General features: G+C 42.6%; 1 protein-coding gene across 1 annotated transcript; it reads left to right on the top strand.

The window, feature by feature from the left end:
- The first annotated feature begins 734 nt into the window (after window positions 1-734).
- On the top strand, window positions 735-1,283 carry LOC148699616 (uncharacterized). The gene has a single exon (XM_088713815.1). It carries the CDS (start codon window positions 735-737, stop codon window positions 1,281-1,283), a length of 549 nt encoding a protein of 182 aa, XP_088569941.1.
- The last annotated feature ends 13,469 nt before the right edge of the window (window positions 1,284-14,752 follow it).

Below are 14,752 nucleotides of genomic sequence, written 5' to 3'. Positions count from 1 at the left end.
AAAGAAGAGGGGAGTGGTGCGGCCTCCACCTTGAAGGTGGCCGTGACGTACGCAGATCCCCTTCGGTGCGCGCCTAATGAACCGCCGTGGTGGAGTGCTTGAAAGCTACACGTGGAAGATGAACGATTATCAACACCGACATGTGATGTATCGATGGATCCAAGACCGCCGTAGTTGATAGCCGTCCGCCTCTACGAGGCTATCGAGCAATATACGGTACTTTACGGTAACCGTGCATGAGGGGTTCTGTCAGAGCTTTTTGGGCACGACACCCATATGGTGAGCGGGTGCCAGCGAGTGTGGGCGGATGCATCAAGATTCGTGCACCACGTAGAGAATAAGGGGTTTTTGTCGAACAGGTGCTGGGTGTGAGATATGGCTGAACTCGGAGCTAGTGCACCAACGACGCCAGTGTCGGGGAAGTCCAGTGGGCCGAGCAACCTTGTCCCTGGGATGCGGCAAAGGTTCCTCCATGGGCAAAGGTGGCGAAGAATATTCTGAGACAGCCCGTTTGGACAAGCCACAGTATTTCTCCTCGTGAGCTAGAGGTATTGCAAAATAGATTCACCGAGGTCATGGAGGTGCCGGATCAAGAGTTGGAGGGGACCAGATCGGAGTGGAGGAGCACCACTGTCATTGTGCGGAGCCTGGGGAAAAGCGTTCCGGTTGATTGGGTAGCAAAGGAGATCTGATGGGTGGGGAGGTTGGAGTACAATGTGGAGTATTTTTTGCTGATGAATGGTTTCATCGCAGTTAGGTTTGCCAATGAAGGAGATCGAAAGGCTGCTCTGCTGAATGGTCCTTGGATGGTAGTAGGGCAGTTGCTTGCCATGGATCGGTGGCGCCCCAACTTCGTTCCAAGTGATGGCGGTGTTGGTACAATGGTAGTTTGGCTTCGTCTGCCGGGGCTACCCTTGGATTATTGGAAGAGGACAACCATCTCTCAGATAGCTGCGAGGGCCGGAAACCCTCTGGCGATGGATGGCTTCACAGAGCAGGGTAGGCGCGCTGGCTTTACTAGGGTGAAGATTGAATTGGATTGCTCTGTCCCACTAAAGCTGGGGACTTTTGTGAAGGGGAGATCGGAGGGGGTTGAGGAGAAATTTTGGCAGAGTTTCATCTATGAAAACATGCCGGCCCCATGCTCCAAGTGTGGGAGGATTGGTCGTCTGACGAAGGAATGCGACTTCTTCTCCCCGACGATGGTGGGGGTTGAAGCGGTGGAGAGTCATGGCACAAGGAAGAATCTTGCCGGGGAGGTTCATTCGAAGGTTTCAGTGTAGGCGGATGGGGAGGGAGAGGTATCGGGGGAGCAGGGGATTTATGGTCCATGGCTGGTTACAAACCGTATCTGACATTAGTGGACGACCAAGGCATCGAGCCGGAGGAAGGAGACGACCGAGTTAGGGGAGAGGCAGAACTCGGCGTCAACACCTGCATGCTCTGACCTAAGCCATCAGTGGAGCCGAGGAGGCCGGAAGGCAATGCTCGCCGGAGGAGCAGGAGCTCTCCTCTGCCCCTGTCGGTGGGGCGCAACTGGCCTCCTCGGGGGGAGCCCAAGATCCGAGGCACTGGAGATGTGAATCGGGTCGGGGGTGCTAGAAATAAGGGCGGAAGCTGGCTCGGGCGCTCTCGGCGGCGGCAGGCCTGGTAGAGTTGGGAGCGGCGACATCGACCGAAGCAACACCGAAGGAGGTGGCGGTGAACCGACTGGGCGAGCCTAAGGTGGAAGACAACCACGACTCCAATAAGATGGAGATGGTCTCAGGCGGCACAGTGGTGGTCTCAGCTAGCAAGGTGTGCTATTTGGCTCGGGCTAACAATGACCCCCCCTCTCTTGGCAGAGTCAGTCTTGGAGAAGCCTCAATGTGGGGAATTCAACTATGGTGGTCGGGAATTTGGTGCCAGAGGGCAGCAGGGGAGTTCAGAGGTATTTGATGTGGGGTCTGTGGATCCAGTGTGTCGTTTGGCATAGGCAACTAGTGAAGGGAAACACATGCAGATTCTGATCCAATTGATTGCCTCGGCTAAGGGGGTGAGACCCGAAGATCTGGTGAGTGGATGGGATTTGAATGTGGAGGCAGTTCATGGTGGCGGTCCCGGAGAAGCGGGCCATGCCGACTTGCCGTGTGAACAATGAAAGTTCTTCTATGGAATTGCCGCGATGCGGGAAGTCGTCCTTTGCCCTGGCTTTCCATAGGTTGGTGCACCAGCACAACCCGGACATTTGTGTCTTGGTTGAGATCCGGTTATCTGGGAGAAGCCTTCAGAAGGCGAGGAGGGCAGTACCGAGGTCGTGGGGGTTCTATGCAGTGGAATCTCAAGCACTGTCGGAGGCATCATCGTTACTTGGGTTCCGGGGTGCTGTAAACTTGACATCTTTAATGTTTGCAATCAAGAGGTGATTATGGTTATCTCGGAGGACAATAGAAGTCCGTGGATCTTTGCATCCGTGTATGCTAGCACAGACTATAGGAAGAGGAGGATCTTGTGGGACGAGACTATTTAGTTGATCAGTCAGGGCTACCCTATATTGATGGCAAGTGATTTTAACTGCATTGTTGATCCCCAACAGAAGATGGAGGGAAGCCCTTCTCTTACAAGAGGAAGATTAAGGAGTTCCAGGATTTCCTTATGTCGAATGGATTGGTTGATCTGGGCTTCTTGGGTCCAAGGTTTACATAGTGTAATAATCAGCAGGAACATGCCAGAGTATGGGAAAGACTAGACAGAGCTTGTGCTACGGCTGGGTGGATTCAGTGTTTTTTCGATTATCATGTCAGATATTTGTCCAGGATTGCATCGGACCACAGTCCATTAGTGATAAGCACTGACACACTTATTCCCGTTTGTTCCCCTTTTAGATTTGAGAAGTTTTTGCTCTATTATCCTCAGTCCTAAGAGATGGTGCGGAAGGCATGGAATGTACCTATCAGGAGAGAAGCTATATACCGGGTGTCTCGTAGGCTGGAACTGACAAGAAGACAGTTGCGGAGGTGGAACCACGAGGAGGTGGAAAACATTTTTAGGAGGTTGGAGGACCTAAAAGAGGCTATCACTAGAATACAATTTCAAGAGGCACAGAGGGGAGATTTATCAGAGGAGGAGGTGGGGGAGCTCAGATCACACTTGGCATTGTATGATTCTCTCCTTAGACAGCAGGAGATATTATGGAAATAGAAGTCGAGGATATAGTAGATTTTGGAGGGGGATCGGAATACTAGATTCTTCCATCAGGCGACAGTGATTAGGAGGCATCAGAATAGGACAGAGTCATCAGGGGTGAGGATGGGCAGTTGTCGGAGGATCCTGATATGATTCGGAGGGTTGTGGAGAGCTTCTTCAGGGCTCAGTGGACAGAGCAGTCAGGGGGTGGGAGTATAGCGGATATTCCGTCGCCTTTAGTCGGGGTATCGGAGGAGGAGACTACAGCTTTGATTAGGCCAGTATTGGAGAGAAAGATTAGAGAGGCGGTCTGGTCCTTTGAGGGGGACAAGGCCCCAGAGCCATACGGCTTTCCACTATTATTCTTTCGGAGGTATTGGATGATAGTTGGACAGGATGTGACGGTGGCCATATAGCAGTTTTTCACCACATCTACGATGTCTACTGATTGGTAGCAGACCTTTATTACATTGATACCGAAACGGCAGAATGCCACTAAGCTGAGCCATTTTCGTCCGATTAGCCTATGTACGACCTTGTAAAAGGCTATGATGAAGATACTTGCCATTAGGTTGAGGGATATTCTTCCGAGGTTGATCAGTCCAGAGCAGGGTGCCTTTTTGAAAGGACAAAGTATTTCAGATAATGTGCTTATTGCCTGGAAGTTTATGTTTGACCTGCGTAGGGCCACAATGAGGAGGAGCTTGATGGGATCAAGCTCGACATGAAGAGGGCCTACGACAGGATGAGATGGAATTTTGTGTAGCAGTCGCTGCAGGAGTTTGGCTTTCATGAGACATGGATCAACTGGGTTATGGAATGCGTTAGGGCTCTTTTATTCGCCATTTTGGTGAATGGCACGCCATCCCATTTCTTCGAGTCTGCTGGAGAGCTGCACCAGGGGTGTCCCCTCTCTCCACTGCTTTTTATTATTTGTGCGGACGTGCTTTCCAGAGCTCTCAGACATGCAGTGTTTTCTTAGGAGTTGGAGGTTTACAGGCTAGTGGCGGGGGCCCCCTCATTTTCTCACCTACTCTTCGCTGATAACTATTTATTGCTTGCTCGGGCGACTCGGCAAGCCGCTCGGGTCCTTTGTAGGATTTATTATCCAATTCCTTCATCCTTGTGGCATTTGTGAGGACTCTTGAGTAGCTTTTTAGGAACTTTATTTGGAGAAGGAGCAGGGGTAGAGGTAGTATCCACTTGATGGCGTGGGAGGTGGCTGGATATAGGGTTCGCAACCTGATGGATCCAATTGGGGGTCGGTGGAGGGAAGGCCTGATTCGGGAGATTTTTGGAGAGCAGTTGGCAGAGATGATTCTGACTCTTCCGGTTCCTACCCAGGAGGAGTCTGATAGGCTAGTATGGTTTTCGTCGGGGCAGTTGCAGATGCGAGCCAAGGATCTTCACTCTATGATTAGTAGGGTGACAGATCGGCAGATTAAGGAAGGATGGATTTGGAGGATACGGTTTCACCCGCGTGTGGCGCTCTTCATCTGAAAGGTGGCATAGGGTTATCTACCGACCAAGAGTTTGCTAGCTAGGCGGAGTGTGTGGATTACTCAGTGCTATGACTTGTGTACGGATACCGAGGAGACCATTGGTTATGTTCTTTTGCAGTACCTTAGGGCTAGGAAGATATGGAGTAGGTCTCTTGTTCCATTACCCCACTTAGTGGAGTCGGCACAGGACCTGATTCACCTGCTGAGAGTATTCATGCGGAGTCCCAATTTTGTTGAGGCGGGCATCCTTAGAGCGTACTTGGCCTATTATATATGGCTGGACAAGAATGCTAGCCTATTTGAGGGTAGGAGGTCGTCTCCGAGGTTGGTGGTGGATCGAGCTTTGTTACATGCGGAAGAGGTCACCGCTGCTACTGTTATGTTCTTGTGGAGTGATTGATTATACCCCTATTTGATTTTGATGACATATTTCATATTGTACTAATGAATTCAATCTAGTATTTCAGGCAAATATATGGGAATTTATCTTTAAGAGCATCGAGCTTTTGTTCAAAGTCATTTGGCTAAGTGTAGAACTCAATTAAGCCAAAGTCTGAAGCTCGAGTCGACTCCGAAAGATTGCGAGTCGACTCTAAGTGTTTCAGAGGTTCTGGCACAAGCTCGAGTCGACTCCGGTACACTACGAGGACTTCTAACCTTTACTTTGCATTTATTGTTTATCACATTTGCTTGTTTAGAAGCATTCTCTATGAAATCCCAAACACTACTTTTCTTACTTGGTTCAATCAGGAGATTGAATCAAGGGTTGTAAGGTTAGTTGGTGAGCCGAAGTTAAAACCAACGGTGTAAAGGTTTGATTGTGATCCCGAAAAAATAATCGGATGGTTCTAGTTGGTGAGCCTGTGAAAACCGACCGAGTTCGTTGTGATCTCGTGAAAATAATAAGTTGGGTTGTGAACTTGTAACACAACCGGCTGTAATCCAAGGAATTATAGTGAACTCCCAAGTGAAGCTTGGAGAGTGGACGTAGGAGCAAGGGTTAGCTCCGAACCACTATAAATTGGTTTGTGTTTGTATTGGCTGTTGTTCTCTCTCTCTCTCTCTCTTATTTCACATCATCTAGTAACTTACCTAATTTGCTTGCAATAGATTTAGTTAATTACTAATCATAGTTTTAATTGGTCGAAAATTAATCCAAACCCAATTCACCCCTCCTCTTGGGTTGTCTTCTTGGGCAACAAGTGGTATCAGAGCAGGAGCTCTTATATTAAAAGAGTAAAAGATCAAATAGACAACCCCTTTTGGATCTTCTCTTAGTGAGGGGCAATCCACCAATAGGCCTCCATTCTTCAATGGAACTAACTACACCTATTGGAAGGCTAGAATGAGGATATTTATCCAAGCCCAAGACTATGATGTTTGGAGCATCATAGTTAATGGACCATATATTCCTTCTATCTATGTAGATAACATTTCTATACCCAAGCTTGAAAAAGATTGGGATGATAGTGATAGAAGAAAGGCACAACTAAATGCCAAAGCAATGAATGTACTATTTTGTGCCTTAGACCATAATGAATTTAATAGAATCTCTACTTGCAATTCTGCAAAAGAGATATGGGATAGACTTGAAGTGACCCACAAGGGCACGAATCAAGTCAAGAAATCTAAAATAAACATGCTAGTTTATAAGTATGAACTATTTAAAATGGAATCTAATGAAACCATCACTTGTATGTTCACTAGTTTACTGATATCGTCAACGGCTTAAAAGGCCTTGACAAAAGTTATACTAACAGTGACCTTGTCAGAAAATTTTTTCGATCTTTACCAAGGTCATGGGAAGCCAAGGTAACGGCGATCCAAGAAGCTAAAGACTTGAACAAGCTGCCACTCGAGGAGCTCCTTGGATCTTTGATGACACATGAGCTCACGATGAAGCAATACAGTGAAGAAGAGTCCTCCCACAAGAAAAAGGTAATTACCCTTAAGTCTACTTCTTCTAACAAGGATCCCTCTTGCAGTAGCAGTAGTGAAGAAGAAGACAATGAGGAAGATGAAGATGAGGCTCTTCTCGTGCGAAAGTTCAAAAGATTCATTAACCAAAAGAAGTCCTTTCATCAGAAGAGAGGTTCCTCAAGTTCCTACAACAAGGACAAAGGTAAGAAAAAGGAAAGTGAGGGAATCGGTTGCTATGAATGCAAGAAGCTGGGACATTTCAGAATCGACTATCCCTTGCTGAAGAAGGGCAGCAAATACAAGAAGAAGAAAGCTCTTGTCTCCACTTTGACAGACTCCGATCAATCATCATCATCATTGGATGAGGAACAAGAGGAAAAAACAAATTTTTATTTCATGGCAAACAAAAATGAGGTAATATCTGAAATACATTTAGATTTTATCTTTAATGAATTGTATGATGCTTTTAATGAACTAATGGATGAATATAAGACAATAAACCTTAAAAATAAAGAATTGAAACTAACTAATCAATCTTACACTCATAAGTACGATAAATTAATTAAGGACAAGGACTCTATCATCAAAGAAAATTTAGAACTTAAAACAAGCAACCAATTGCTAACTCAAAAACTAATACTTTAATTAAAGATAACAAAAGACTAACTAAGGAAGTTTCAGAACTTAAAAACAGTAAATGAACTCTAAAAGATAACTTTACAAAAAATCTAAATCTACTAAAAACAGAAAAACTGAACTTAACAAAAGAACTTGAAAAATATAAACCTATAGTTGAGAAGTTTACCTTTAGTTCTGAGAAACTAGAAATAATTCTTAATAATCAAAGAGTTGTATTTAATAAAGCCAGTTTAGGGTATAAGCCTAACAACAAGCAAAAATTTCTTAAAAACTTTTTTGTAAAAGCCGAAGAATGTAAAACCAAAAATGTAACTTGTTTTTGTTGTGGTAAAGTAGGACATATAGCAAATATATGTAACCACAAAAAAACTGAAGTTAAAAGAATGATTAAAAAGATTTGGGTTCCAAAAGGAACCAACATTACTAACCTTGAAGGACCTAAGAAAACTCGGGTACCTAAAACTGTATGATTTTCTTGTGTAGGAGTGTCTTGCAGCCAAGGTCAACAAACACTGTTGGTACTTGGATAGTGGCTGCTCAAGACACATGACGGATGACAAGAAGCAATTCTTCATCCTAGAGCCTAAAGAGGGAGGTGCGGTGACTTTTGGAGACAACAACCAAGGTCACATCATTGGTATAGGTAAAATACAAATCACTCCTTCAACCTTCGTTGATAATGTACGGTTTGTAGATGGTCTTAAGCATAACTTACTTAGCGTTAGTCAATTATGTGATAGAGATTTTGATGTTCTGTTTAAGCCATCTCTATGCATCATAACCAACTCAATTGACAATAGCTTAGTATTCAAAGGAATAAGACATGGCAATGTGTATGTAGTAGATCTTGAAGATCTCGCCAATAATAGCTGTTGCCTAGTAGCTAGTGATTCTAAAGTTAATGATGCAAGTTGGTTATGGCACCGTAAATTAGGTCATGCAAATATGGATACAATATCAAAATTAGTTAAAAGAGATTCTGTGATTGGTTTGCCAAAGCTAAAATTTGAGAAAAATAAAATTTGTGAAGCATGTCAATATGGCAAACAATCTAGAAGTTCCTTTAAATCCATAAATTGTGTCTCTACTGCTAGACCACTTGAACTACTTCACATGGATCTTTTTGGACCAACTAGAACCACAAGCCTTGGTGGAAACAAGTATGGCCTTGTCATTGTAGATGATTTTTCTAGATAAACATGGGTCATATTTTTAGCTCATAAAGATGAAGCATTTTCAGTATTTAAGAAATTTCATAAGAAAGTAACTAATTCAAGAAATACTTCAGTTATAGCTATTAGGAGTGATCATGGAACGGAATTTGAAAATCATCTATTTGATGAATTCTGTAGTAAAAAGGGAATAACTCATAATTTCTCTGTACCTAGGACACCACAATAAAATGGAGTTGTGGAAAGAAAGAATAGAATCCTAGAGGAAATGGCTAGAACTATGTTGTGTGAAAGTAACCTCCCAAAGTATTTTTGGGGAGAAGCCATTAACACATCATGTCATATATTAAATAGAGTTCTATTAAGACCAATTATAAAGAAAACACCTTACGAACTTTGGAGAGATAGAAAGCCCAAAGTAAACTACTTTCATGTGTTTGGATGTAGGTATTTCATTCATAATAATGGCAAAGATAACTTAGGTAAATTTGATTCCAAATCTAATGAAGGTATCTTTTTGGGATATTCTACATCAAGTAAGGCTTCTAGAGTCTTCAACAAAAGAACCCTTGTAATTGAAAAATCCATTCATGTTGTTTTTGATGATTCTAATAATGCTTCCTCCAGCAAGAGAGTAGTATTTGATGATGATGCAGGAATAATTGAGGAAAAAATGGATCACATGACTCTACAAGAGGATGAACCCGAGCAAGTTGAAGAAACTACAACAAGCCAAGATGTAATTGCCGAACATGGGCTTACAAAGGCTTGGAGGTATGCTCGCGGTCATCCTAAAGAAGTAATCTTAGATGATCCATCTCAACCTGTTAGAACTAAAGCCTCTCTTAGAAACTTAAAAATCATCTTGCATTTGTTTCACATTTAGAACCTAAAAACATTGAAGAAGCTGAAAGTGATGTAAATTGGATAAATGCTATGCAAGAGGAACTTAACCAATTTACAAGAAATAAAGTGTGGAACTTAGTTGAAAGACCCACTGAATACTCAATAATAGGAACTAAATGGATATACAAAAATAAACTTGATGAAAATGGAGTCGTGATTAGGAATAAGGCTAGACTAGTAGCAAAGGAATATAATCAAGAAGAAGGTATAGACTTTGATGAGACTTTTGCTCCTGTAGCTAGACTTGAGGTAATTAGATTGTTACTAGCATTTGCATGTAATAAAGATTTCAAATTATTCCAAATGGATGTAAAAAGTGCCTTCTTGAATGGGTATATTAATGAGGAGGTCTATGTAGAATAACCTCCTGGTTTTGAGAATCATCAATACCCCAATCATGTTTATAAACTAAATAAAGCACTTTATGGCCTAAAACAAGCCCCTAGAGCATGGTATGAAAGACTTAGCAAATTTTTATTAGACCATGAATTTTCTAGAGGAAATGTTGATACAACACTGTTTTTAAAAAGAAAAAATAAAGATATGTTAGTAGTGCAGATTTATGTAGATGATATTATTTTCGGTGCTACTAACAATCACCTCTGCGAAGAATTTGCTGATTTAATGTAGAGTGAATTTAAAATGAGCATGATGGGAGAGCTGAATTATTTTCTCGGACTTCAAATCAAACAATCTAAGGAAGGGATCTTCATCAATCAAGCTAAATACATCAAGGAGATGCTTAAGAAGTTTGATATGGATGAAAACAAGTCAATCAGCACTCCGATGAGCTCATCATGCAAATTAGACAAAGATGAATCAGGTAAGTCAGTAGATCAAAAGCTGTATAGAGGTTTGATAGGTTCATTACTATATCTTACAGCAAGTAGACCTGACATCATGTTTAGTGTATGCATGTGTGCTAGGTATCAATCTAATCCTAAGGAATCACACCTAATTGCAGTTAAGAGAATTTTTAAATATCTCATAGGAACAAAAAATATAGGTCTATAGTACTCTAAAGAATCAAGCATAAACTTAATAGGGTACACTGATTCAGACTTCGCTGGTTGTAAACTTGATAGAAAAAGCACCAGCGGGTCTTATCAATTTTTAGGAGAAAACCTAATTTCATAGTTTAGCAAGAAACAAAACTCGGTTGCACTATCTACGGCTGAAGCCGAATATGTTGCTACCGGAAGTTGTTGTGCTCAAATTTTATGGATCAAGCAACAACTTGAAGATTATGGCATTAAACAAAATAAGATTCCCATAAATTGTGATAATACAAGTACCATAAATCTAACTAAAAATCCAATTCAACACTCAAGAACTAAACATATTGAGATAAGACATCACTTCATAAGAGATCATGTGTTAAATGGTGATGTAATGCTTGAATTTGTTTGCACTGATGATCAACTTGCTGACATCTTCACAAAACCCTTAAGTGAAGATCGATTTTGTATTCTTAAAAGAGGGTTAGGAGTGATTGATCCATTCTTGTGATACTCCCCTATAATTCATTGATTTTGATGATTAGCATATATTGGATATAGGATTTCTCGTCTATGGTCATCAAATCATTCCTTAAATTATAAAGATTTCCATATCTCTCTCTTCTTTGGCATGGAATTAACTGAGTTTTTTGGTTATGTGCCAGAGTTCGAGTCGACTCGAATAGATTTTAGAGTCGGCTCGTGGGCGAGTCGACTCGCGCATATTTAGGAGTCGACTCGAGGTCGAGTCGACTTGCGACCTACCAGAGTCGACTCGAGATCGGGAATCTATTTTTTAACCCTAATCGAAACGTTTATTCTTCACTTATATTTTCGGCCGCCACTGTTCTAAAATCCTAGAGTCGTCTCCGACCTCATCTCCGACCCATTTTAGGTTCTTTTCCTCAAGTTTTCTTCAATTTTTCTTGTCCATCCCTCGGTTTTTAAGTCAAAATGCCTAGGAAAGCCGTTGTCCCGAGCCGGAAAAGACCTCTCTCCGCGAGCGGTGCCGAGCGACGGTCCAAGGCACGGAACGAACCCGTGAGGCCACCACCTCCAGTTTCTTCCCCGCCTAGGCCGGTTCCCTCGCGTTCGTGCACTGGAAAGGTAGTCTCTACCAGAAGGAAAGTCAACTTTGACTTCCTCTCCCGGGAAGGGTTCACCCTAGGGCATCATCTTAGGGCTCAAGGCTTAGAGTTCTTCTGTTCACTAGACCTCCCTACCTACCCAGGGTTAGTTAGAGAATTTTATGGGACTGTCGCACGAGGTAGCGGTGGTATCTAAGGAACCGTAGCGGGTGTCCCTATTTTTATCTCGGAGGACTTCATTGCTCGAATCCTCCATCTCTTCCGAGAGGGAATTTTTCCCACTCATCCCCATGATAGGACAGAGGCCCTTACGGCCATCTTAGGGAGCCCACCTCAATCCCCTATAGAGGAGGTGTTTGCAAATCAACTTTTGACTAAAATGCGGCTTCTCCTAAGTATTATTTCTAGGACTCTCTTTTCCAAACTGGTAGGTTTGACTTCATCTCTAAGAGAGACCTAGCATTGATGTTCCACATTCTCCAAGACACTCCCATCAACTTTTCCAAACTCATCTACAAATATATCTATGAACCCCTAGATAAACCTAGGTTGAGTCTCCCATATGGCATGCTCTTCACACTTATTTTTAGGAAGTTAGAGGTCCCTATCCCTGAGAGAGAACCCACACGCTTTCTTAGGTTCACTGATCATATGGGTGAGGGGACTCTCTATAGAATGGGGTTCCATAAAGTCGAGAATTTTGGGTTAGGAAAACATCTTCATCCACACCATCCGACCCTACCACTCATCACTCACCTAGCCCTGACCATGACCAGGACCACTACACAGCTCCTCCTACTTTTTCTTCTACTTCTGGTCCTTCATTCCCATCTACTTCAGCTGGACCATTTACAGCTCCACCACCTCAGCAACCTCTAGAAGTCCGGATCAGCACTGAGCAGCTTCGGGAGATGAGAAAGGAGATTGTGAGGGAGCTGAGAGAAGATATATTGAGAGAGCTCCGAGGTCCACTGAGTACTCCCTCCACTGACGTCGTTCCCTCCTTAGCAGCAGTGTCCAAGATGGTAGCAGACCTGAAGGAGAAAATGTACAACATAAGGAGTCTAGTCCAAGGTCAATACTGGAGTATTAGTGATATAAAGGATGACACGAGGAAGATGCGAAATAGCATCAGGGAAAAGCTGGGTAGCCAGAGTCAGGGTGTAGAAAGGCTAGCAAATGTCTTAATCTTCAAACTTGACATCCTCCAAGAAAGTGTGACCCAATTGGCTCAGACACAGACTACGGCGACCTCAGAGATCATTGCACAGCTAGGAAATGTCTCTGAAGGAATGAGCTTGGTTATGAAAGCTCAGCGGCGTAATTTGGGAACCTCATCATCATCCACCCCCAAATGACTTTAGTTTTATTTTTTTTTTTATGTAAAGTCCTTTTGGACTCTTCAAAGTGTAATCAAATTTAGTAATCAATGAAATCCTTTTCTGTAAAATTTGAACATTGTGTCTTTTGTTATGCTTCAATGAATTGAATGTTATATGTCTCTACATTACTTCTTTGATACTTTCTTTTTTCTATGATGACAAAAAGGGGGAGAAAATATGATGTTTTTAAATGTAAAAAGAATCACTAGGAATCACTAAAATGTAAAGGGAATCACTAAAAAGAAAAAATCCTTAAAGCAAAAAGTAATTTGTTCTTAGTGGATTCAATATCTCGAGGCTCATTATCTCTCTGTTGGAGCTCCTCCAGGAGTAATCTCCAGAATCTATTCAAGGGATATTCAGAGATTAGTTGAATCATACTCAAGAACAAATTGTCAGATTTTTTCTCTGAAAGTAAGAATTTAAAGCTCAAAAGTTTCAAAACATTAAAAGAAAATTCAGAGAACCTAAACAAAATTGAATGCACATGTTGAGGGGGAGAATCTGAAATCTTAAGAAAGCAATTTCATTAAACACATATAAGCCAAACAATTGATTGCATGATATGAAGGCTTATATAATTTCAAATGAAAAGGGGAGCTTTAATTTCAGGATTTACTGTTTCATACCTTTCAATTTTGGATAAATTAAATGACTAGATATTTGAATTCATTTCAAAACTTTACTATAAATCACCTGTTGGTTGAGCAATTCACTTTACAAATACTCAATGTTTTGTCATCATCAAAAAGGAAAAGATTGTGGAGTGATTGATTATACCCCTATTTGATTTTGATGAGCTCAAAGCATTTAAGTATATTTCATGTTGTACTAATGAATTCAATCTAGTGTTTCAGGCAAATATATGTGAATTTATCTTTAAGAGCATCGAGCTTTTGTTCAAAGTCATTTGGCTAAGTGTTGAACTCAATTAAGCCAAAGTCTGAAGCTCGAGTCGACTCCGGAAGATTGCGAGTCGACTTTAAGTATTTCAGAGGTTCTGGCACAAGCTCGAGTCGACTCCGGTACACTACGAGTCGACTCCGACTGAGAACAGACAGAAGGACAGAAAGATGAATTTTAGACCCTGTCACCGAGTCGACTCCGACGATTTCGAGTCGACTCTGATGCTTGCCGGGTCGACTCCCGACGGTTCCGAGTCGACTCCAAGGAGTAACAGACAAAAAGACAGAGAAGTGTTTTCTAGACCCTGTTACCGAGTCGACTCCAGAAGGATGCGAGTCGACTCCAACGTCTGGCGAGTCGACTCCTAAACATGCCAGAGTCGACTCTTAGAGAAAAACGGACTGAAAGGCAGAAAACCAAACTTAGTGACTCTGAGAGCCGAGTCGACTCCAAGAATTTGAGGGTCGACCCCAAGTCAGCCGAGTCGACCCCAACAATGTGCGAGTCGACTCCGAGGCAGTTCAACTCGAAAGACAGATGATCAGTTTTTCGATCTCTGAGAGCCGAGTCGACTCCAAGAGGATCCGAGTCGACTTGAGAGAGAAATGCAGAAAAATAGATCTCTGGAATCTTGAGAACGAGTCGTCTCCAAAATGCCAAGTCATCTCCAGATCATGGCGAGTCGACTCCAGGTTTGGCCCGAGTCGACTCCAGGACGGGACAGCACTTTAATTCAAATTCTGAACAGTGAGGGAGTCGTCTCCAGTAAAGCATGAGTCAACTCCAGCAACAGCCGAGTCGACTCCAGATCGAGCGAGTCGACTCCGACCCCAACGGATACATTGTCAGGAGGTGCAGACTGTGCAGAACAGCCACAAATTAGTGTCTAACGGCTATTTTTCAAGAGGGACAATTTAAATAGCCAGAGTAAACAGTAGTAGACATCAAGAGAGCTATTCCATTCAAGTAAAAAGGCATTTTCCACCTACCAAGAGTTCTCAAGAGTAAATACAAGCAAAAGAAGGAAGAGATGCATTCAACTCCATCCCACAAACACTTCCTTCGCTTTCAAGG

Source organism: Phoenix dactylifera, chromosome 17, assembly GCF_051530095.1.
Source record: "Phoenix dactylifera cultivar Ajwa chromosome 17, Ajwa_hap1_PhDact_Kaust_v1.1, whole genome shotgun sequence".
NCBI classification, from domain to species: domain Eukaryota; kingdom Viridiplantae; phylum Streptophyta; class Magnoliopsida; order Arecales; family Arecaceae; genus Phoenix; species Phoenix dactylifera.
The sequence above is the reverse complement of the archived record's forward strand: the minus strand, read 5'-3'. Positions and strand labels throughout refer to the sequence as shown.

Excerpts from the sequence above, each read along its gene's own strand:
- LOC148699616 (XM_088713815.1), top strand. The coding sequence starts at position 735 with ATGAATGGTTTCATCGCAGTTAGGTTTGCCAATGAAGGAGATCGAAAG.